This window comes from Mesoplodon bidens (genome assembly GCF_964165515.1).
Source record: "Mesoplodon bidens genome assembly, chromosome: 1".
NCBI classification, from domain to species: domain Eukaryota; kingdom Metazoa; phylum Chordata; class Mammalia; order Artiodactyla; family Ziphiidae; genus Mesoplodon; species Mesoplodon bidens.
Window position 1 is genome coordinate 216,817,785 of NC_138176.1, and position 23,945 is coordinate 216,841,729.

At 45.3% G+C, this 23,945-nt stretch overlaps 1 protein-coding gene across 2 annotated transcripts in view; it reads right to left on the bottom strand.

The window, feature by feature from the left end:
- The window catches only part of MAML3 (mastermind like transcriptional coactivator 3), a 440,419-nt gene extending 417,943 nt beyond the window's left edge, over positions 1 to 22,476 (bottom strand). For both annotated transcript variants that reach the window (XM_081238436.1, XM_081238435.1), the window contains exon 1: positions 21,125 to 22,476. In XM_081238436.1, the coding sequence (XP_081094562.1) occupies positions 21,125 to 21,598 (474 nt within the window). In that variant the 5' untranslated portion in view covers positions 21,599 to 22,476. The remainder of the gene's footprint in view (positions 1 to 21,124) is intronic.
- Positions 22,477 to 23,945: the final 1,469 nt, after the last annotated feature.

Below are 23,945 nucleotides of genomic sequence, written 5' to 3' on the forward strand. Positions count from 1 at the left end.
AAAGGAAGGATAATGATTTGTAAATTTACAAATCATTAAGAAATGGTACAAAAAAGGACACGTTGGTTTCGCTCTTAGATGGCAGGTGGATACGCGCTGATTGAAAGACGAGAGAAAAATGGCTTCAACCAACTAGAAAAAAAAAGTTGGGTTTTCCAGCCACATTTTAAGACTCCAGCCCTGAAGTTTAGGACTCATGCCATAATTAATAAGGACGTGATGAAATATCTCAGCCAATATTACAGTTCAGGTCCATTCAAGAAAGAGCTTTGGAGTTCCTCCTATACAACAGGCTCAGTCTCTGCTTTAAAGAAGGTCGTCACACAGTGTTGGCCACTCACCCATAAAAGCTATACAGGACAAGGACCACTCATATATATGGTGCTAGGAGAGCATGATGAGGGAAGGAGGGGCCCAGAGTTCTTAACAGAGAGGACCAGCAGAATTAGGAAACAATTCTTCACATCCTGCTGACTTGCCGAATTTTACACACCCTATTTCCAAGCAGGGCACGTGCACATACGCATTAAATTTATAAACTACCGTCTGTTAGACAAAACACTTCAGTCAGTTCAGTGAACGTTGAGATCTCTTTTGTTTCTGTTTCTACCTGGTGGGAACCTCTAGGTAGCCTGAAAGAAGGACGCAGATACTCCTAGGCTTTCAGGTAGTACCAGCGTGGCTACACAAAGTTACTAAACATTTTAGCATTTTAGAAATATTTCCTTCCTCCTGTAAAGTGTCCTTACAAATCAATGGAATCAAACCATGAGTTTTGTGGTCCTAGGAGACTCAGTGATTTGCTCAAGGTTATCTAGTTTGTTGGGGAAAAGCCTGAACTAGACCTGATTTCCTGGCTCTCCATGTAATGTTCTTTGAGCTGGAACAAACTGCGCCCCGATCATGGGGATGGGAGCCAGAGCCAGAGCATTTGTTATATTTGATCATCAGAAAGTCTGTCTGTATTATACATAGAACAGAGCTTATACAGCCACCCAGAGGAAGCTACCGGCTTGGTGCTGGTTGAACCTGGGAACCCTACAGTGCAGGTCAGGAGAAAAACAGGGAAAACCCTGACAGCGGCAGACCTCCGCCGCTGAGACCAAAGGCTGGCGTGTTCACGTGCGCCCAGCACCCACCACCCCGACAGCACGGGGCAGAGCCCTCGTCTCGGGAAGGATGGGACTCCCTGGGTAAGGGGTTAGAGGGAGGAGACCCTCTCAAGAGGTGGCCTCGCTTCTCCCCCTGCAGAACCACAAGCTGTGAGAAGGACCCATTGCAGACGCAGAAGGTGCCTGGGAATTTGTGCAGAACCAAAAAGATGGGTCAGTAGGGAACAAGCCACGAAGGAAAGTCAGAATGGGATTTCCACGAGGCTTTCCATGTATCTCCAAGACCCGTGCAGAAACATTTCCTCTGACTATTTCAAAAAGCAGTGAAGGGTCCACGTCCAAACGTCTCCCGGCGGTCCCTGCCCTTTGTTACCTCTCTTCCCCCCTTTCTATCCAGCTCTCTTCCCAGAGCCCCTCTCCTCCATCTCCACGGGTGGTGACAGTGGGGCAAGGACATCTGCAGTCGCCCACTGCTCCCAGCACCAGGCCAGAGGCTGAGAAGCAGCAAAGCAGACGGTTCTTTGGGTCAACTGCCTCCAGCCTCCTCTCAGGAACGAGACCTCTGGGTGTCCCCCAGTCTCCTGAATTCATGAATGCTCTCTCCGATTTCTATGACATCAGAGATGTCACCACTTCCATATGCTTCTCTTAATAAGAAAGGTTCAGGGGGGCTTCCCTGGTGGCGCAGTGGTTGGGAGTCCGCCTGCCGATGCAGGGGACACGGGTTCGTGCCCCGGTCCGGGAAGATCCCATATGCCGCGGAGCGGCTGGGCCCGTGAGCCATGGCCGCTGAGCCTGCGCGTCCGGAGCCTGTGCTCCACAATGGGAGAGGCCACAGCAGTGAGAGGCCCGCGTACCTCAAAAAAAAAAAAAAAAAGAAAGGTTCAGGACTTCCGTGGCGGTCCAGTGGTTAAGACTCCGTGCTTCCACTGCAGGGGGCACCGGTTCGATCCCTGGTCAGGGAACTAAGATCCCGCATGCTGCGCGGGGCGGCGAAACAAAACAAACAAACAAACAAACAAAAATCTCCTTTAAAGAAAAACAAAGGACCCTCCTTCTAAAGGCACAGTGGTCATGAGACTGTTCAGCACTTGGGCAAAAGGGTTTTGTTTTCCTACCGTAAGGAGCAGCCAAGGTGGGTCCTACGCCAGTGTAACCATCGCCCCTGTTCTCGGGCTTGTCCACACTCTGCAGCTGGTCCCTGACCTCTCAGCATCACGCATGCGTCACTGATAACAAGCTCAGGAAAGGGAAAAGGAGGAGAGCCGCATTCTCTACGAATGCCTGTGTTCCTTGGTCCTTCTCTCCCAGCAGAATAGAGTTAATCAAGCAAGAGACTCAGTAAAAATAAGAAAAAGAGACGTTCTTATTCATGTATTGACACTCGCCACAAAATCTGGCCTATCTCAACGTGTCACTTTCCTTTCGCATCTACCTGGTCCTCTCAAAGGACCAAAAAAAAAGAGGAAAAACAAAGGTGACTTCCAGGTAACGATGTTCCTCACAGCTGTGCAGTCAAGAGGAGGAAAAACACCCTTTCGAACTTCCTCTGGCACTAACTGAAAACTCTGGACTTTGGGGAGGCTATTAGAAAAAGGTTAAATATGAGACTCGATAATGACATACCAGGGGACTCATGTCAGGGTTGTTTGAACACTACTCAGAAGCAATTGCTGTCGAGAGCTGGCGACCAGTTTAAAGAGCTCTGGAAGAGAGGCGACGTCTGCAAGTAGATGCCTCCGTGGTGCCCTGGGAGGAGCAGGCTAAAGACTTCTTATTTTGAAAATATTCTTGAAATATCCTTGAAAATATTCATTCTCCGTTCTTTAATTCAAAGATTACTTGATACTCATATCCGGTAATTCTTTCCCCTACGTGGCATATTTTCTTGTATTGTTCTTTGTTTAATTTTCGTTTTACAAAGACATAGCTTTATGTACGCACCAGTACCCTCCCCTTTCTTTCACTGCTACAGCGTTTCTGGTCCACATCTTTAGACTTCATATTTCATTTACGCTAAACAAATCTGTCAATTATTTAATATCATCAGCAAGCATTTACTTCAAAAGTCATATTGGTATAACTTAAAAATGAGTATGCAACCCTTTCCTGCCCCTAAAGCTAGATCATTCCCTCTTATAAAATTTGTACATTTACGCAAAGCACTTTGTACTATCAATTACAGGGTTTGAACAACCAGCCACTAACGCTACCTGATTGGCTTACCATCCCCTGGTGCTTTATGATGATAACTAGGTGGTATATAATTACACAGTCCCCAGAAGATACTTATAATTGAATCACAGGGCATTTTGTGAATGTTTGGGACAACGATTAGAGGACCACAAAGTGACAGTATTTCTAACTCTCGCCAGCTAGAATGTAAATGAAGCACCCTAAAATTCAATTATAAGAGTCCTTTAGGTATTAAATAATTATAATACAAATCACATTGGGGGGGCAAGTTTTTTTTTAATTGAACTCTCCCCATAACCCCTTAAGATTTTTATTTCCTAAGTATAAAACAACACAGCTGGATTTTCAGATTCACGGTTCTTCATCCAACCGGAAAAGCTGTACCAAATGTAGAAGGTCAATAGGCTGTTTCTACTTTTGCTTTGCCACCCACTCATTTAGTGACCTGGTAAGTGAGCTGAGTCTCACTGTAGCTCTACTTATCCCATAAGCGCACTGCATAATTAGAATATCCAATATTACTGTGCAAATATAAAATGGCCAAAAAGATATTTACAAATTTAATCCAGTGGGAACAAGGATACTTCGTCTAGCCAAATGTTCACCTATTCTGAACGCCCCAAAATGTCTTATCATTTCTCACCTTCTTCCTCTTGTCTCCTGCTTTCCTTTCTAGCTCTTTTTCCTCTATTCGTCCCTTCCAACTTCTCTACCAGCTGTCCCTTGAGCGAGGCTGTAATAGTTGTAGCAAAACCTCCAGAGTAGCTGTGGGTAGCTCCACAGGTGCCCAGGACAAGGAACAGGGAGAGTCAAGTGTAGGTCTTTTTTAGTCATTGTCTTCTTGCTTCCATCTCTTAAAGCGAGACAAGGTTAAGACTGCTCCCCTAACTCAGGAAACTCAGGAAGGTAAAAGCCGAAATACCTCTCCCTTGATTGACTATGACTTGTGGAAACACACCATCAAGGGAAGGTTGACAGGATTTCACACCATCAAGGAGCTCCTACAACCAACCCAGCAAGTAAGCAGCAAACAGCACCCCACTCATTCCTCGGGACGCTCTGCATCACATCCAGGGCGCAGGCATCCACTCTCCCAGGCCCCGAATGCTACGGCAAGTGCCTCCCCACTTATACCAGATTTATGGCAGATCGATTTTCCTCCATTTAGAAACATTTTTTTCAAGGCCAGTGAACACAAATGTAAAACTAAAGGCCTGAAAAAATATCAGTTCCCCCAGAAGAGCGTTCAGATGTACTCTCCGATTAGTCATTAGTAGAACATCACAGAAATAAATAAATATACATACACATACATATGTATATTTTTTCCCAGTAGATTCGGCCTTGGAATGACATTTGTTCATGAGAAAAAGAAACTCACTCATTCCAGCTTCAGAATACAAGCTTTATGGGTGTTCTGCAAAAAAAAAAATCCCATAGAGATCAAGAATATGGTGACATTTGGTGCTCCTCCATCGTCGTATCCCCCCGCCCCGCCCCACCCCCCCCCCGTTTTCTCCTTTCAGCTCCTGAAATAAAAATATTCTCAGGCAGGCAGCACAATAGCACAGGCTACCACCCTTCCTCATGGAGTGTGATTCTCTCTGAGACTCGCCTTCTGCTATGTTTGCAGGAACCACTCTCCCAGGACCGTGCGGCCCTTCTGGGTCTTCCCTTGTGCTTTGGAGTCAAGAAGAGAGGAACCAGAATGAGTGACCCTGACTCCGTAGAGGCTGGCGTCCTAAAGGCTTTAAGGATGGTGGCACGACTCCGGCCGACGTGGGGCACATGTGCGGGGCGGCCAAGGAGACCCCTCTGAGGAAAGTGAAGTTAATTAGTCTTTTTATGCACACACACATGCCAGCTTCACACATTTAAAAAAAAGACCCATGCTAAGCAAAGGGCCTATTTTAGCAACGTCTTTTAAAAACTAGATAGACGGGCACACGCACTCCCTGGGAGCAGCAACACTAGCCCTAACGTACTTGCTAGCTTTAGCTGTTCTAGCCTTTAGAATGAAGAGGGAATGTGCAAAGTGCATCTGAAAGGCACTAAACACAAAACAAAACAATGGTTACTCGCAAGAAGAAGTGAGCCCCCGGTGAAGTAATGCATCCCTAATAATTCACTGGCATTCCTGCAGAAAATTTTCCTTTGGTAATGGAGCCACTGGGCTGCCATGGAGAAAAAAGATCCCAGTTTCTCCTTGCGGAACAAATGATCTGATTAGTGACCAAAGGAAGGAGGCGTGAACGCTCCCCAAGCCTGAGCTTTTCCTCGTGGCCAGAGTCAGCCACCGTACAGCACGGCTGGCCTGGAGCCAAGAGCCCTCCTGCCAAGGAGACTAGAAGTTTCTGAAGAGCCACCACAGGCCCGGTGCTAGGAGAGTCACCCAGACAAAAGCGAGCCACCGAGTTCAACAACTGGCTTGCAAGGCACCATATGCTCTGCAATATTGTTCTGCTGCAGCACGGGGGACTGTGCGCGGGGTTCCCGCGTGCTGCACAGCTGTCAGCCCAGGAGCTGTTTTATCATTATTTTCACTGTTTTATTACTTTTCTGGGAATTCAAATCAGTGTAACCGCGCCTGATGCACCGGGTGAAAAATGGTGTCTCCCTCCCCCTCCTCCTTCAACCTAATGAATTGCCTTTTTTCATATCAAAGAGTAATGAGCACCAAACCACATAATATTTATTCATGGAACAAAAGACAGAGGAATGGAGCGGGTGGGGAAAGCAGAAGCAGCTCCTGGGTGTGGAGAGGAGAAAAGCTGCACATTTTAAAGGAGCTCTTCACGCTGATCCCTAGTGAAGATTCCCTGCGCAGGGAAACGCACACCTTTCCACTCTCCCCACCTCCTCCTAGCCCACCTTCAAGCTAGTTCCGGGTCAATGCTTAGAGATCCTGCAGCTGAGAGCTGACAGTCACCTAACGGAACTCATCCCATAGACTGGACCCTGAGCTGTCTCAACATTTTCTTTCTCAGTGAAACTCCCCTACAAAGCCTCCTCTCCGTTCCTATGAGCATTAAACCAGTATATCTCAGAACGTTCTAGATAGATCCCTTTTCTCCATATCATCATGACCTCCACTGTGGATGAGGGCATGATTTGGCCCAGGGAGGAAGCTCTGTAGGAATAATGGCTACACGGGAGCCTTATTTGCTCATTTCTCTTACTTAGATGTTGCGAATTTTACCCCGCCCCCTTCCCTTTTTGACACCGTCAACCTCTCACACTCTGTTCCACACATTTCTTTTTAATCCAGAAAAGAGAAAATAATGTACGAATAATTTAATCCAACCAATGAAAAAGAATACATATATTATTATATGCATATATATAACTGAATCACTGAAACTAACACAGCATTGTAAATTAACTATACTTCAATTTAAAAGTGGTTGAAAAAAATGCTATGCTGGGATCACTAACCAGTAGAGAAATGCAAATCAAAACTACAATGAGATATCACCTCACCGGTCAGAACGGCCATCATCAAAAAATCTACAAACAATAAATGCTGCAGAGGGTGTGGAGAAAAGGGAACCCTCTTGCACTGTTGGTGGGAATGTAAATGGATACAGCCACTATGGAGAACAGTATGGAGGTTTCTTAAAAAACTGAAAATAGAATTACCATATGACCCAGCAATCCCACTACTGGGCATGTACCCTGAGAATACCATAATTCAAAAAGAGTCATGTACCACAATGTTCACTACAGCTCTATTTACAATAGCCAGGACATGGAAGCAACCTAAGTGTCCATCAACATATGAATGGATAAAGAAGATGTGGCACATATATACAATGGAATATTACTCAGCCGTAAAAAGAAACAAAATTGAGTTATTTGCAGTGAGGTGGATGGACCTAGAGACTGTCATACAGAGTGAAGTAAATCAGAAAGAGAAAAACAAATGCCGTATGCTAACACATATATACAGAATCTTAAAAAAAAAAAAAAAAAAGGTTCTGAAGAACCTAGGGGCAGGACAGGAATAAAGACACAGATGTAGAGAATGGACTTGAGGACACGGGAGGGGGAAGGGTAAGCTGAGACGAAGTGAGAGAGTGGCATGGACATACATACACTACCAAACGTAAAACAGATAGCTAGTGGGAAGCAGCCGCGTGGCACAGGGAGATCAGCTTGGTGCTTTGTGTCCACCTAGAGGAGTGGGATAGGGAGGGTGGGAGGGAGACCAAGAGGGAGGAGATATGGGGATATATGTATATGTATAGCTGATTCACTTTGTTACACAGCAGAAACTAACACACCACTGTAAAGCAAGTATACTCCAATAAAGATGTTAAAAGAAATTTATGTTGGGAATAAAAGTATTTTTTAAACTATGAAAAATATTTAAATTCTTAAAAATCACACAATAATCCACTTCTTCTTATAACCCGGGCCACCCAGATGGTGGTGAATTTTAACACTGAAGAATTTATCTGGATAATTTCTCTCAAACCCAGTAATGGAATCCTTTGCTTAAGCAACACTCTTGCTTCCTCCTCTTACAGTCTCAGTTCTGTAAGTCTGTCAAAGCTAATTATCTCTCTTCTCAAATTGATTGCTCTTCAGTGTATCATGAACACACAGATTACGAAAAGTTGAAGAAAACAAGTGAAGTGTGCATTACACTGTGAAGGAAAAGACAGACATAAATAATTACTCAGCGTATCTACTCTCTGTTAATAGAGTAATGAAAATGGCATTAGGAAGAAAGGATGAGAATACCAAAGCCGGCCAATCTCCCTTCCCTCTTCCATATATGGTTGTCCCCGCCCCCATGAGCCAATATGAGAAACTCCAACACCATCACTTTAGGGTAGAGAAGGAAGCAAACAATTCTTAGGTTGGCAGTCCTTTGACATTCCAGACCACAGATAAACACGGAGCCTACCAAACCAGTAACACAGACAACCTGCACCTCAGCAGAGGGAACAAAGACACGATTCTCCCAGGCACACACTATCATTAAGCTCCCTTCCTTGAAACTATTGTTACATATTTCCAAGTGTTCCAACTGGAATCTCAGACCACAAACTTCAGGTTAGGAAAAAGCCCTTGAATGATTCATATCAGTCCTTTCAATCTAAGACCAGGATCAAACACTGAAGGAAAAAAAAAAAAAAAAGCAACAGTCCATTTGAATTTCAGTAGCTGGGGTGCCAGATTTCCCAGATCCCCAAAGTACCAGTTTAGCCTACTTTGCCACCCTCCAAGTTACCATGACATGGTCAAAGTTCATCGTGGGCTCCAGACCTATTCCACTCTAACATATACAACCTCCCCCAAGATATTTTTTTTTGATATGGTCATCCAATGTTATGACAAACAGCTTTTTCAAATAGTCCTTCAATAGGTTCCGAGAAGTCAGCAGCCTGAAATCCAAATCTCAAGTCATTGTTTCCGTCCTTCATGGAAGAAAACGAACGTGTTTTGAACATGTTTTTAAAAATCCAATAGCAGCTGCAAACCATTTAGGAATTCCCAGTTAAACTGCAAAAGACATTTTCAACCGTTTTAGCTGCAACAACTTCTAAACTGAGAAAGCTGCTTCTTTATATAAACCACCTCTGTTTACCCAACACCAGAGGATCTCGCAGGAAAGGGCTACGGCAGGATGTGAACAGTAAGAGAATGTTACAGCCAGGGAGGTGCTGATCTGCACACACCACTGTGAGGAAATACCTGAAGTGATTAAAGATAAACACCACCTGCGTGCTCTGCAAAGGCAGCCACTGCTGCAGCCACATTTCTTGTCAAGGAGGCCGGGAGGAAGGACGGACTGAAATGCCACAGTAGATTGGAACTGGGGACGAAAGGAGCCCAGAATAGAGGATGGGAGTGGGCCTAGGGGATGTATGTTTTACCCCCGCTGGGAACTCGCTTAGCCATTCTGAAACCAAAACTCAAGAACCAACCATTAAAGCAGTTTTATTTCTTTTACTTAGTATCCAGAAAATTTTGTCCAGCTCTGATAAAATGTCCGATTTCTTTGCATAAATGCTAACGTTAACCTCCAGATATACCTCTGAATGAATTTATGTCCATAGTTACTGAACTCTCTTCAAAAAAACAGGTCTGAAACACTTCCTTTTCATAAGATATGTTTTTTAAAAACTCCATAAATAATGAGTTAAGACTTGATTCTAAGCATTTATTACCTGTTCCAAATCATCTCTGGACTCTTTCAAAGAGAAATAAGAAAATACTTGTCAAAGGAATTAGCAATTAGAAGTTTACTGCAGCATAGCTGTAATCTCACCAGCCTTTGGAAAGCAGTTTTTATCTAATAACTATAATCAGATAGCTATGAAACAACTAATATTCAAAACAGAGAAGCATTTATCTGTCTACAATCATGTAAAGGTAAAATGTTATACTTGGGGCAAAATGCAAGGCAGCTGTCCACCTTATACATATGTGGAAGTAATCCTTCAAAGAAGACATTCTAGTGCTAGAAATGAAAGAAACAGATCCAGGAAAAATCAGGAGCAAGCACAAAAAAAGTCAGATGACACTCCTCAGAGGGACAGTAGACTAGCAAAAACTAAACTTCACTGTTTAAACTTGGCTGTCAGCAGAAGAGTCAAAGGTTGAAGTTGTATTGCGTGACCAGAGCAGCAACTTGAGGAATATCTACGTTGATCGTACTGGCTGGCCTAGTTGCAGGATTAGGAGAAAGGTTCTTATTTTATGTGCCCAAGCAACTCTTGCTATGTAAACTACTGAAGCAGAAGCTATCCAGCTGTCTTTAAACTGAAGCCCCCTCCCCTAAAGGCTGCACTGAGCACACAGCTGCATTTGCTTAGCAGGCCAAAGGGGTTTTTCCCACTAAGATGCTATGCAGTGCAGCTAAATGGCAGAAAATGGCTGCCGCTACTCTGTATCTAGGTCATCAGTTGAAGCACAGCGCTTGGTTTATTGGAATCACTTGGGAGAGAATGACCTCTAAAGTGGACACCAATCACCTACATCTCCACCCTCGGTTTACTTCTGTTGTTCACATCACTGCCACCTACATTTTGTACAAGTTTCCAGGTCCTCCTGTCACTTGACAAAGGTAAAGCATGAGATGGTGGTAAAGGAGATGAGGAAAGAGGGACACATGAGGCCGGAGGTACGTGAGGCCGAGAGACAGCAAAGCGGTGGGGGGATCCTCGTTAGAAAACAGCAGGGCCAGCCGAGGACCAGCACTACCACGGATCTTCATGTGGGCTCCTGTTCAAACCAGTCTTAAAACCTAAAGGAAGTTCAAATAGGTGACGATTGCTCCTTGGGAGGTCATGGTTAGTTAGAAAAGGCAGCTGCTCACTCACCCTTTTCAAGAGAGAACGCTTCAGTCAGGTGAAGGCAGAATAATGTTGTAGCCAAGAGCGTAGATCCTAAAGCCAAACTCCTCCGGCTCCGTAAAAATATAGACTATAGTTCTTCGTATCGCGCGGCAGGGCAGCTGCCAGGCCAGAGGTAAATCAAAATGACCAAGAAGCCTGAAGGAGGGCGGTCTTGAGACCACTTCAGCACCTGTGTGTAATGAAAACTGATAGGACTCACTGTGGAAACAAACACTATAAGGCAGCTGTGGAGCCAAGTCCATTTTGAAGCATTTTCTACAGCTGGTCAGGTCAGCAGGTTGTTATTACCATGTTACACAGATGACTGGATTAGTCAGGGTAACTGAACCTGTAGGAAGTGGCAACTCACGGACCTGCAATTTTTATGAGCACTCAAAGGCGCACCCGCTGCCACCCCAGGTACTGTATCACCAATGGATACACATTTGACGCATAAAACCATGCAGGCCTGGGGAACACAAAGCTCAGGAAAGGTAAAGAGAACTACAAACTTGTTCAAGACAGTGAATTTCCCACTTTCACAGCATGAACAAGAGCTGTTAACTAGACTCCTACTCACTTGGTCATTGGGACCAGATGAAAAGAAAGTCATTCGTGTAAGATGTGTGGCCAGACCTACAGCCTTTAAAAAGTAACAGTGTTCACACAGACTGCAAAGACACACACCAGTCGCTAGAGTTGATACTTTTTTTTTTTAAGCCCTATTTTTCGGGAGACACAATTATCATTTGCCCTAAAATAGGGTGTAATAAGATTCGAGGTCTATGTTAAACGATATTAGATTAAGAGATTTTGTTGGCCAACTTCTTCTGTTTATACATATTACATATACGGAAAAAAAGTCCAAATCTGTGCTACAGAAATGCTCACATATACAAGGATATATGGATAAGGATGTTTATTGCAATTAAGTAAGGCTTAATTGGCAGAAAATGAGGAACTACCAGAGTCTCTCGAAATAAGGGATCATTCAATAAATTATGGAACATTTTATTATGGAATGCTATATAACAGTTTAAAAAATGAGTTGAAGATCTATGTGGATCGAACTGGACAGGTCTCCAAAATATATTATGTGGAAAAAGTAAATCTCAGAACCACATTTATAATATGATTCCATTCAAGTAGGAGAAAACTAACGTGTGGTGTGTGGTGATGTACACTATATAGTATATATGTGAGCAAAAAAAGAAGGTCTGGAGAGAGAGATTCTCTTGATAACTTCTGGGGGCAGAGGGGAGACACTGAGGAAGAGGAATCAAGTCACTTAATCTACTCATTTTCATTGAGCAACTTATTCCACAAATATTTGGAGTTCCTCCCATGTACAGGTAGGTCTTTTTTTGGCGTTGCTTTTTTTTTCTTTTTTTTTTTTCTGGCTGTGCCACGTGGCTTGTGGGATCTTAGTTCCCTGAGCAGGGATCGAACTCCGGCACTGGACTGCCAGGGAATTCCCAGTTCGATCTTCTTCTATCATGAGGATATAAGGAGGATTAAAGAGACACAAAGGCCCTATCCTCTTTTCACTGGTATTTTATTTTTATATTGTTTTAAAGTTTTATAATTTAAAAAAGATGTCATCTATTCTCCAACATTTCAGCTAATTGAACAACTTTTGCTGGCACATTTTCGCTCATCAACACAGCCCATTTCATCTGTGAACAGCTTCCATTTTCATATAATTGTTTTTTTTTAATATATTAAACCAAACCTTACTCCTAATAACCGCCAACCACTGATCCTAACTTTATCCCCTTGAGGCCATAAAGAGCACATCTAATCCTTTTTTCACATGACAGCCCTTCAAATATTTTAAGAAAGCAATCATATCATCCCTGAAATCAGACTAAACACCTCCAGGTCTCCCAACTGTTCTTCGTGTGACATGGTTTCAAGTCCCTGCACCTTTCTGCTTGTTTCTTTCTAAATGCTCCCTCTCTTTGTCTAATTTCCTCTAAAAGCTTGATGTCAAGAGGTGATTATGGTGCTACAAGTGTTACCTAGTCCAAAAAAAGGGAAGAAAGAGGATCATCAGCCTCGTTTTTAACAACCATCCTTTAATCTTATTCTCCACCACACCACTAACCCCCTCCCCTCCACAAAGTGATTTTATTTGAAAGACAGTGAAATAAATGTTGCTTTAGAAAGCAATGCAAGAAAGCTATAGAAAGCTTGCAAGAAGATACAAAGCATTTAGTATCCTTGGGATTTTCCTAAATGTTGGGTTATTAATGACTTCCATTAACACGTTCTCATAAAACCACAAAGACCATTTTATACAGCTAATCTGAAACATGAATGATGCTCTGCTGTGAGTCCAACCAGAGCAAGGACCCTGGTTCATTACTGTATCCCCAATGCCTAGAAATCGTGTCCAATATGTAGCAGTTGCTCAAGCCCTCACCATGAGACCTTGGCTTATGCCTGAGTGAAATAAGCCCCAAATCACTCTAAGTCTGCACTTGGGTGGGAGGCAAGCAAGTAAGTGACAGGAGAGTAATTCATAAAAATAAGCCTAGCCTTTGTGTAGCACCATCAAGTCTTTGGGACTCTTACATATATTAATTCATTTGAGCCAAACAATCGCTCCAGGAGGTAAAAAGAATGACTACTGTTCACCTTCCCAACATGAAGTGAAAAGCCAGACTGTCCCATGGCCGGAGCTGAGAAGCAACAGGGCGGGCGGCGCTTTGACTTCTTCCCAGGGACTCTCTACCTCCTAGCAGCATCCACTCCCCTCTCCACCCGGTTAAGTAGTAAGAGTGTTTTTGAAAAGCTGTGAGGAAAGCCACACTCTGTACTTTCAACATTCTAGGGGAGCTCCTTGTTTACGGCAGGGTTTCTCAAGAACAGCAACACTGGTATTTGGGACAGGTTGACTCTTTGTTGTGGGTGCACTGTAGGATGTTTAACAGCTTCCCTGGCTTCTACCCACTAGACAGCAGTAGCACCCCTCCAGTTGTGACAACTGAAAAATGTGTCCCAACGTTGCCAAATGTTCAGGGCGGGGGCAAAATCTCCACCGATTGAGAATTTCTGATTTAAAGGAATTCTATGGTAAGTCCATTTAAATGGCAGAAGTAGTCATTTAAAGGAGCATGGAAATATTTTAGGAAATGTTTCTTTTTCCAGATATTGGAATACAAACAATAATGCCATTAGCTCTGAAAAATACATATTTGAGTTTTAGTAAGGTCTGCAGGTTCAGAATAGACTACTAAAAGCGTATGTTATCGCCATAAACTCCCAAGGTGCCAGGATACTATCTGTTTACCCCAAATGAGCAAAACCAGTCACCTCTTTTGCCACCCATTCCAGGAGATGCCTCCAAAATCCTCACCCCCTGCCTCTCTTACCTTACCACTAGAGCTCCTAAAGTCCTTTACTGGGTACCAGTCCCTTTAGATGCACTCTCAATCACTGAGTTACTTTCAGCATCTAACAAACAATCAAAGAAAGAAAAATAACCCACCACTGTGAGAATGAAGGGCACTAGCAGAGCTTGTCTTAGAGCTATGCAATCCTTTTGAGTCACAGTTACGACTCAGGTTGAATCTGCACAAATAGACTCAGCACTTCAGCCTTTTCTTTTGAAGGGAAAGAAGCCCTGGCCCTGCCATGGGTTTTCTGGAGGTTGAGAAAGATCTTGTGAGAAGGAAGGAAAGAAATGATCCAGTAATGTATCCTAAAAATCGTCTTCGCACACATAAGCACAAGTGAAATGTGTTGAGGACTGAGAGTCCATAACGTGAAACATTACAAAACCAGACTCTACCCAACAGAATGGAGACTTCAGGAGTTAGAAATTCTGGAGGTTGTTAGTTTAAAGAGTTCGCTCAAGTTTTCTATGGTTGTTAAGCCATTGCTTAAGGAGGATAAATGTTAGTTATTCTTACTTTAAAAGATTCTACTCAGCATAAAGGTCATTCCAACCAATGGAAGGTCCAATATAATTAAAAGAGGTGTCTATTCAATTATTCTTAGGAAATCACTTTCCTTATGTCAGAGGAAGTACTGAAGGCCTTTTGAGATTTTTATTAAATTCCCCCAAGAACAGAATGCACAGCTTGCCATAAAAAAAAAAAAAAAAAAAAAGCACTGATCCATAGTAGTAACGGCTTTTTCTATGCACGTGTGTATGGCGGCCCTAAGGGAACACCGTGTTTCTTTCCCAAATGGAGTTGCTTATCCACAGCTCAAAAGCCCCTCAACTGTTTAACAGATGGAATAGCCAGGTATACTTTTAAAACAAAGTGTGCACCTTCTCTGACCCACGGAATAGAACCTTATGATCTTTAAGTATTCATTAGACGGCAGACCCTCAACTCCATCTTCTGAGTGATTTTATCCAGTCTTCTTCCTTTAGTTCTTTAAACTTTGTTAGATTTAAACAACAAAAAAACGTTGTTTTTTTTTTTCCTAAGTTTTTGGTGATAGCTGATTTTCCAAAAGCTCCATTTCCATCTCACAAACATGAATAGTGAATTTTTGAATGTGTCTGTCTGAAAAGCATGCTGTATTTTTTAAATGAAAACTTGATTTGGGGGATCCAATAACTTTGGCGCAGACATCTGTAAGTCAGCTTCTTTTGCAATGTCAAATTAGTTTGAAACAACACGGAAGTAAGCATACTATTTTACTGAAAATGTCACAGGAAAGGGGAATAACTCAGCCTGAAACTGTTGAGAAGTCACTGGCATCAAGTCTAATGCTGATTAAAAAACAAACACCTGTTATTCCCTTAAACCTAGCTTAAATAATGCTGAAAATCTAAAAAGAACATACTACGCTGTCAAAGTCTTGGATGCAAGAGTGTGATTTAGCTTTTTCACTTCCATGAAGCACTACGGACTATGTACCAGAATCATTGAATGAATGAATGACATTTTAAAATCCAGTCTATTCTCTATGATTTTCACTAATGAAGAGTAAATGGTATACTGAATCAAACCCATAATTATTCCAAAATAATTGGTATCTTATCCAATTGTTTCATTAGTTATAGAGGAGGAAGCACCAAAATTAAATTTCTCTTCTTATTGCTTCTTCCCACTCTTTGGTAAAAGTGCTAAAGATCAGTGAAAAGACCAAAAGGTTGGCAGCAGGAGGCGGAAAGAAAAACAAGGCAAACAGCTGGATCTGAAAACTCAATAATCAGCCTCTGAATAATAGAGTGAAAAATGCAAAGCTATTTGGGAGAATCAAAAGGCAGATATTATGAAAATCTTGGGACTGAGTTTTAAATATGTTCCTTCTTATGAGACTTTGATGTCTGATTTATTTCACAGTTCTCTATGATGGGTAATGTGGAAAAAGATGACAGAATTTCGCCATCTTAAGCTCAAGAATGTAGTACAGAAGTGTTAATTAATACACATGGAGCACTGATTGCAAGTAAAACTCTGTAAGCGACACTAAATAAACCCTAAGTACTTCAGACATATCCAAGAACTACTACATAGTGTGCAGAATGGCTTATCATACTAGATTCCTCCTATAGTAGCAGCACGGATGAGAAAGAGGGAGAGATTCCCCCATTCTTATCTCAACCAAATGGAAAAACCTTGCCAGGAAGCCTTTTTAACAACAGTTGGCTATATTGGTCTCAGAGAGGTATTTAGAAAATAACTCTATGTAACTCCATTTTAAGGTTTAAAATCCTCATCCTTCTTACAGAAATGTCAGTACACCTTGTCCGGGGACTGTTCATTTTCCTCATATCAAGTGGCAGAAAACCTCCAAAGATTCTAAAGCTAGCCCTTATGATTCTAATGCAAGTGGATAGAAAGTATCAAACATGCCATCTGCCTGAAAACTCAGCATTCCCTGGGAAAGGAACTCAGCCTGAAGAGCATTTTGTAGATTATGATGAATGATTAACCAACTATGCCTCTATTTTTCTGATCGTTGGCTGCCCATTACTAAATAAAATGTACCACAACTAAAGTACATACATAACACAATTAAACATGTACTGTAGCTTTGTTTCTGTTCAATGCTTCTTGAGAATTAAAAGACAAACACTTGTGAAGCACAGGGAAATGAAATTCCAAAAAGTTTTCACAAACTTAAGGCACACCCTGTGTGGGCTATGGAAGGTTTTTCAAGGGACACTATCAATCCTATCACCCAGGAAAGCAGAACAGGATAAGCCAAAGAAAAGGTTCATAGGAAAGATTTAGAAATGGTTTGACATTACAAGCTTGCCAAAAAACCTGGATACAAAGCCAGTAATTTACCTTCAACAGGATAAGAAATGGGAAACCGGATTCATTTACACGGAGTTTTAGCCCTGGACTAGTATGTTGACATTTCCTGGATCTCTTCCAGGAGTAGATGAAAACATTTTGGATAGGTTGCAGTTTTCTCTAATACTCAGCGTTTAATATGCTTATTGTCAAATGAATTTTATGGGGTAAACTCTTCAGAGCAGGAATCACATGGATTCATACAGTCTTTAAGCTGTGTATAAATTAAGCACACTCTGAAAGTTATGATGGCGCTATGAAGTAGAAAGGTTATGAGAACACGGAATTTATCCAGGTCAAGTAAGACTACCACCATTTTGAAATTCTGAAGACTGCATTGTCATGCTTTTTGGTATGCCTGAATGATTACACCTTTGTCAAGCCACTCTGTCTTTGGCTTGAGAATGAATCTGTCAGTTGGAATTTATCTTAAAATTTTAACCAGGACTTCAGATTTAAGTACAGAAAATGAACAATGTCTCATTCTGCTACCACAAATTAAAACTATTTTAGGAAAAGACACCTTTTCAATGAGATTCTCTAATAGGTGAAATCAATAGTTCTCAGCAACAACTCTTTTGGAGGGGAGGAGGGGGAGACCCTTCTGAATAAAGAAAGTGTGTGTGGGGAGAGTCATTTGACTGACTACATGTCCAGAAACTACCTTTCACCTGAAGTAATGTAGCTTCCAACCCAGGCCTGGGCTATCCACTCTCTAACAAGGCTATTACGGACCCACACAAAACCGAGGCCCCTCCCAGCAGCCTGGAGCCAAAGGAAGATTTCTATTTCACCTCACCCACCCTGCTTCTGGTTTGCTTGTTTGCTTTTCATGCCTATGCTTGTAAATGTATAAGAAAACAAATCAAAAGAGGTAAAGCCTTGATTAGACTGCCTTCTTAATCCAAGCCAAGCAGAAAAAGAACTAATCAATATTTAGTACTTTGGACATACTGGCCCTCAGAAGGTAAACAATAGCAATAAAACAGAAAAGAATCCTATTCATCTTTATTTTTATCATCACCATCATTATTATTTGCCTCTGGTTGATTATGGCTTTTCTTTAGGGGTTTCCAAATAGCTCAATCTGAGAACTAATTATAATTGCTCTGTGCCCCGCCCCCCTCCCAGAGCCCAACTAAAATCCAGCAGCTAATTCAAAAAAAGGAAGATTAACGTGGTTTTCTGCAACCTGTTCTCAAGATTTTATCTCACACACAGGCTAAGTTAAAATACTCTTTCATTTCAGGGGCCAATGTACAATTTAAAACTATTTTTAAAGGAAAAATAACTTGTAGAGGAGGATGTTAACTCTTTTCCTTTCTTTTTTGTGGTACCTAGAATTTACATGCAACTCTTTGCTTAAGGTTTAAGGCTGTTTATTTTCATCACACATACTTGGACCACTTATATCAATGGGAGATGCATATGTGAAATACAGTTAAAGCTAGAACATACTCCTGTACATCGGTATAATCGATACGCTAAATTATTTTCACAAAATTGATAGAAAAATAATATTTTCAGGCAATCATTTTTCAAGTCTGTTAACTTGCTGAACTGGGATTCACCATGAGATTTACTGCTTCGGTCTCATCCACTCAAGTAAGCACCATCTTTTTTCATTTTCAAAAGTAAGCTCTGGCTTGGGCTTGCTACCTCCTTCCAGGTAACTTCAGGACCCTGGGTTTGCTCCCACCTGCGGGTGTATCATAACCCAGGCGCGCGCACCCAGAGTGCCCCCACTACCCCTCCCAGGGCAGATATGGCACCCTCGAGAGAACACAACCCAAACGCCAAAACTTTCCGGCCGCAAACTCTACTGATCTCGCCCGCGATCAAAAGCGACCAGGCACCGGCTTTTTGTTCCAGCGCTGCTCAGCTGGCGAGGTAACGCCACAACAGTCCTCCATCCCCAAAGGTCGGGAGGGAGGCCGTGGGACTGAGATTTTTGGAGCCTCCCGAAAAGCCCATTCCTACGCAATCCGACCGTGTGGGGCGTACAAACACAGGAAAAGAGGGCGTGGAGCAGGCAACGACGATATTCTCAGCGCCTTTCAAATACTACTTGAGTCTTAGGTTCACGAAGTGAGTCTCCCCATTGGTGGCAGAGCGCGACGGGGGGTCGGGGAATGGGAGACGGCGCGGACCCGGAGAGAAATAGGTACCAGCAGGGAATGCGAGATACAGTCAAGATGCAGGTCCGACCCCGCCTCCGGGTACAATCAGAAAAGCTACAGTGTGTCAGTGGTTTTCGGCTTCCTGTTTGTAAAGCGAGAACCTCCCTCCCTGACTCCGTGACCGTCGTTCTTCCTCCCCACCGAGTCCGCCTCTTCTTCGCGCTCCGGGCTAGCTCGGCGGCGGGGGTGGTGGGGAGCGCGGGCCCGCGGGGCGGGGGCGGCCGCGGGGGGGGGGGGCAGGGCCTCGGGGCGCAGCGCCCCTCCCAGCCGGGCAGCCTCCGGGGCGAGCCGGGCCGCGAGGCGGACAAAGCGCCTCCCGCTCCCTCCCCCACGGCCGCGTTCCAGAAGGGAGGGGGAAGGCGGGCTCGAGGAAGGTGGGAGGAGGAAAAGGAGTACGAGGGGGGAGCGAGGAAAGGGAGGAGGGAAGGTGCTGCCGGCGGGACTGGGCAGGATCGCGCCGAGGACGGAGGGGAGGAAGGAGGGGCTGGGCGGCCTCGGAGAGCAGGGAGGAGGGAAGGATTCTTGAAGCCCAAGATAAACAAATTGTTCCTCTTCACGTGCGGGGTGGGGGGAGGTGGGGAGGGTGCGGAGTGAGCGCGGCGGCCTCTCCTCTTCCCCTCCCCCAAGCCGGCTCTTTGTCACGGAACGCCCAGCGAAAGCCCGCGCCCGCACCACCTCCGACGCCGACGACCCCCAGACCGGGGACGTGTGCGATTTATAAGCCGCACAACAAGAGGGCCTCCCGCGCCGCCGATCGAGGTGCGGTCTGCAGGGGAAACGCGAGAAGGCGCGCGGCCCCGCTACGCTCCCGGATTCCCACCGCCCGCCCCACTCCGCACACGCGCGCAGCCCAAATCCGGGCCGTGCGGCGGCGGAGGAGGCTGCAGACACCTTTCTCAAGCTTCCGGCTCCCCCCCCCCCCACGAAAGGAAAGCAAAAGAACCGGAGAGTGGAGATAGGAGAAAGGATTCTACCCTCAGGGTTAGGGGGTGGGAACTGCCCCTTCCTCCCGGAGGAGTTAAGCCATTGGCTGCTCCTCCTACCTCCAACCCACCCACCCAGCCATTTAAGCCTCTTTCACCTCCCGCTACCTTTCACTCCTCCGGGCTTATCAGACTGGCCCGGAAAGTTGGCGGGGAGCGGGGCGGGAGAGCAGCGGAGAAAGCTCTGTGCAAGCAAGTTTAAGAGGAGGAGGGGAGAGAATCCCTGGCGAAGTTGCGTGGCGGGGACTCTCCGCGCAAGCCCAGGGCGTCGCTCTCCCCTCCCGCCCCGGCGAGTGCCGCGACCCTCGGAGCCGCTCCACCTGCCGGGCCGGCCCGGGGTCTCGAGCTGCGAGGGAGCGCATTCGCGCCCCGCATCCGCGCGCGCTCTCGTGGACGCGCGCGCGCGCAGCCACCTTCGCTTGCTTCTCACCCACCTCAAAGTTCATTCACAAAACTCTCAGACTTTCTCAGCCCAAAGAGGGTGAGCTGGGGAGAGGAGGCGAGAGCATCTCCCTTCCTCCTCCTCCTCCCCCCAGGTTCGAGGGCCTGGTGCCCGCCCAGAATCTGCGACAGCATCCATTTCTCCCTGCACTCGGCGGACGTACTGAGAGGGGTGGGCGAAGGGGGACCGGTCTGGGGAGCCCAGGCGGCCAGGCGAGGGGTGGGGTGGGGAGCGGTGAAGAGGAGGAGCGAGGTTTCAACTCTGGGTTCACTCTTTCAAATCGGTATCTAAGAAAGGGAGAGGGGGCTAAAACTTTTCCAGGGCCTCACTCCGACGCTCCTCCAGGCTCCCTCCGCCCCTCGCAGTCGTGACTGGCTTCTCCCCCTCTCGCCCCCTCTTCCCCAAATCTGACAACCCTGACAGATGAACAGGTAGCGGCGACGGCAGCTTTTACCTCACAAAAGTTGACGTTAACCCTTCGGCTTCAGCCCACTTCGCCCGCCGTGCAAATCAGATCCCCGTGCCCCCCGTGTAAGAAGCTCCACGCCCCCCCCCACGCGCGCGCCCCGTGCCCGCTGCCAGCGCGCCCTCACCATGATCAGCGTGTGGTTCCTCTGCTCCGCCGAGGCAGCCTCCGCATCTTGCTGGGGTTTGCTCTGGTGCTGTTGCTTGCCCGTGCCGGCGCCCGATTTCTTGGCCCTCTGCTCCAGGGTCCGCTGGTAGAGGCTCACGGTGTCCCGGCGCTCCAGCTCCAGCTGCGCCACCTGAGCCTGCTGGTACCTGTTCTCGCAGTTGACGTGGTGCCGCCGGCAGCCCTCGATGCGCTGGCGGAGCCGCTCCACCACCGTGCTGTGCTTGGGGACGGCCGCCGAGCCGCCGCCGGGGCCCCCGGAGCCGCCGCCGCCGCCGCAGCCGGCAGCGGGGTGATTGCTAGTCGGAGCAGCGGGAGTACTATTGGGAGTATTATTCACACCGATCCCGGCCCCGCCGAGGCTGCTGTTCAGGCTACTGTTGATGCAAATACTACTGCCATTCGCGGCAGCAGCGGGGGCTGCGAAATCCCCCATCCTGCTCCCCGGGCACACTATTTTGGAAGAACTTTTTTTATCCACCCCCTATCAGCCTCCTCCTTGGGTCCAAGGATTAAAATAGTTTAAGTGGAACGCGGGGGAGACGCAAGCACATGGATGGAAGCAGCGATCCCGACCGGGCGAAAAAAAGGGGGAGAGATTTTGGGGTGGTTTTTTGTTGTTGTTGTTTCCTTTTTTTTAAACTGTAAAGCTCGAGGGGAAAAAAGGGGGGTGTTATCAGAATACCATCAGACACCTATCAACAAAAAGAATCACAACAAACTGAGCCAGCAGCAAATCGGGTTGCAACTCAAGGGAAGATCCGTTCTTCGCCTGCCTTCTTTTTATAATCCATTATTTTCTAATAAATTCCAGGAGATTTCCGGTGGTTGGCAAGCATTTTCTCCCTACGTACCGAAAAACACACCCCATGTACACACACAAGCATATGCCTCCAGTGCGGACACGCGCGACACACACTCACTCCACACCGCATCGGAAAACGGCAAGCTTGCTTATTGCATTTTCCTTCCACAAAAAAAGTTTTGGTGTTTATGCCGCCCCGTGTTCTCAAAGTACTTTGGCTGCTCAGTTGCATTTCACAGGAACCTAGATATCGAATCCTCGGGCTGGGGGAAGTAAACACATGGACAGTCCGAGGCGACTGCAAAAGTAGATCGGTGAAGTCCTTTGCAAAACGCCGCGCGGAGAGCAGCCCCTAACGCTCGGCTGGGCTGCCGCTGCCGCCGCTGCTCCTGCCACCATCACAATGATCAACTGCTCGCCGCCGCCGCCGCCTCCTCCTCCTCCTCTCGCTCCTCCACCTCCTCCTCCTCCTCCATGCCAGCGGAGTGATATCAGGACGCGCGAGCTCAGTAAACACGGCAGCGGCGGCGGCTGGAGGCCGTGAGACAAGCCCCGGGACACGGCGCAAAACCCGGCGCGGACTCTCCGCCGGCAGGAGCGGGCGCGGCGCGCACCGGCACCCGGCTCCCGCCTCCCTCTGCTCGTCCTCCCCGCCCCTCCCACGCCCCCAACCTCACTGCCACCCGGACTGGGAAGCCGGCGCTACCAGAAAAGAGAAAAAGAAAGATTCTGGGGGATCTCGGGAATGAATCAACTTTTGACGCGCGCGCGCGCCTGTGTGTGTGTGCGCGCGCGCGCCTGTGTATGTGTGTGTATGTGTGTGCGCGCGGACGACGGTGGGGACGCGCCTGGCTGGATTTAATTTCCTTATTCCAAACGAGGTATCAAGTGATCCCAAGTTGTTGTTATACGTTTATACATTATATTGCAGAACTGTGCATGACCAGGCAGAAACATTGAAGCTTCGCAGCAGTTGTCTGTTATCCCTATCCATGTGGAAAGAAAAAGACAAATGAGTGGCTTGTTTTTAAAACCCAGGTAATAAGTCCTCGCTAGTAGTAACCCTGCCTGTGGACACTTGTTCAAACTCTAGGCCAGTCTTAACACACAAATGCCAAATTATGAACAAAAAGAAATAGGCAACAAAAAACTTGGAATATTATTTAATTCGCTGTACATAATGATTGTTGCTATTAGGGCAATTATTGTTTTACTTACCCTTGGAAAAAAATTAAAATAAAGCAAGCAGGGACTTGGAGGTGAGACGAACAGTACATTTTAACAGACTGTTTTGAACACTAGGTGCTAATGACAGCAGTAATTAAGGGTCCTTCGTAAATCAAGTGGAAAGATTGCAGATTTCATGGATTAGAACTATAGGAAAAACACAGTATTTCATAATTGTCATAACAAAAACAATCAAATATGACAGGCATACTTTATTGCTAGATATATTTCTTTCTGTTTAAATGAATTCACAATAAGTACAATTAAAATGGAAGAACAACCACAGAAAGTAATCTAAACTTTCTGTCATCTCCCCAGATACTGAGTATCAAAAAAAAAAAAAAAAAAAACCCACTAACAACAACTAAGAATCAAATATAATATCCTTGAATCTGGACTTAACCCACTGCAAATACGTAACTTTGAAAAAATTAAAATGGAGAAACTGTTTCTGTGATCATTAGTAGGACAAAAATCTTGATTGTGAGCTGTTAATAATAAGGCATTTTGTATTATCTCAATAAATCTTATAGAATTAGTTTTTTGGGTAAAAATACACCTCAGTTTTCTAAAATAGCCAGGAATAAAAGAACTTCGGATCTCATGCATTAGTCATGAGATCTGATTTAAACCATCTTCATTTCTTGGCATTGCAGATTAGCATAGGATGCTATTTCTAACCTCATAGTGTCAGCAATAAGAAGCTATATTTTTCTTCAATTAATCAGGTCTATATGGTGAACTATATCTT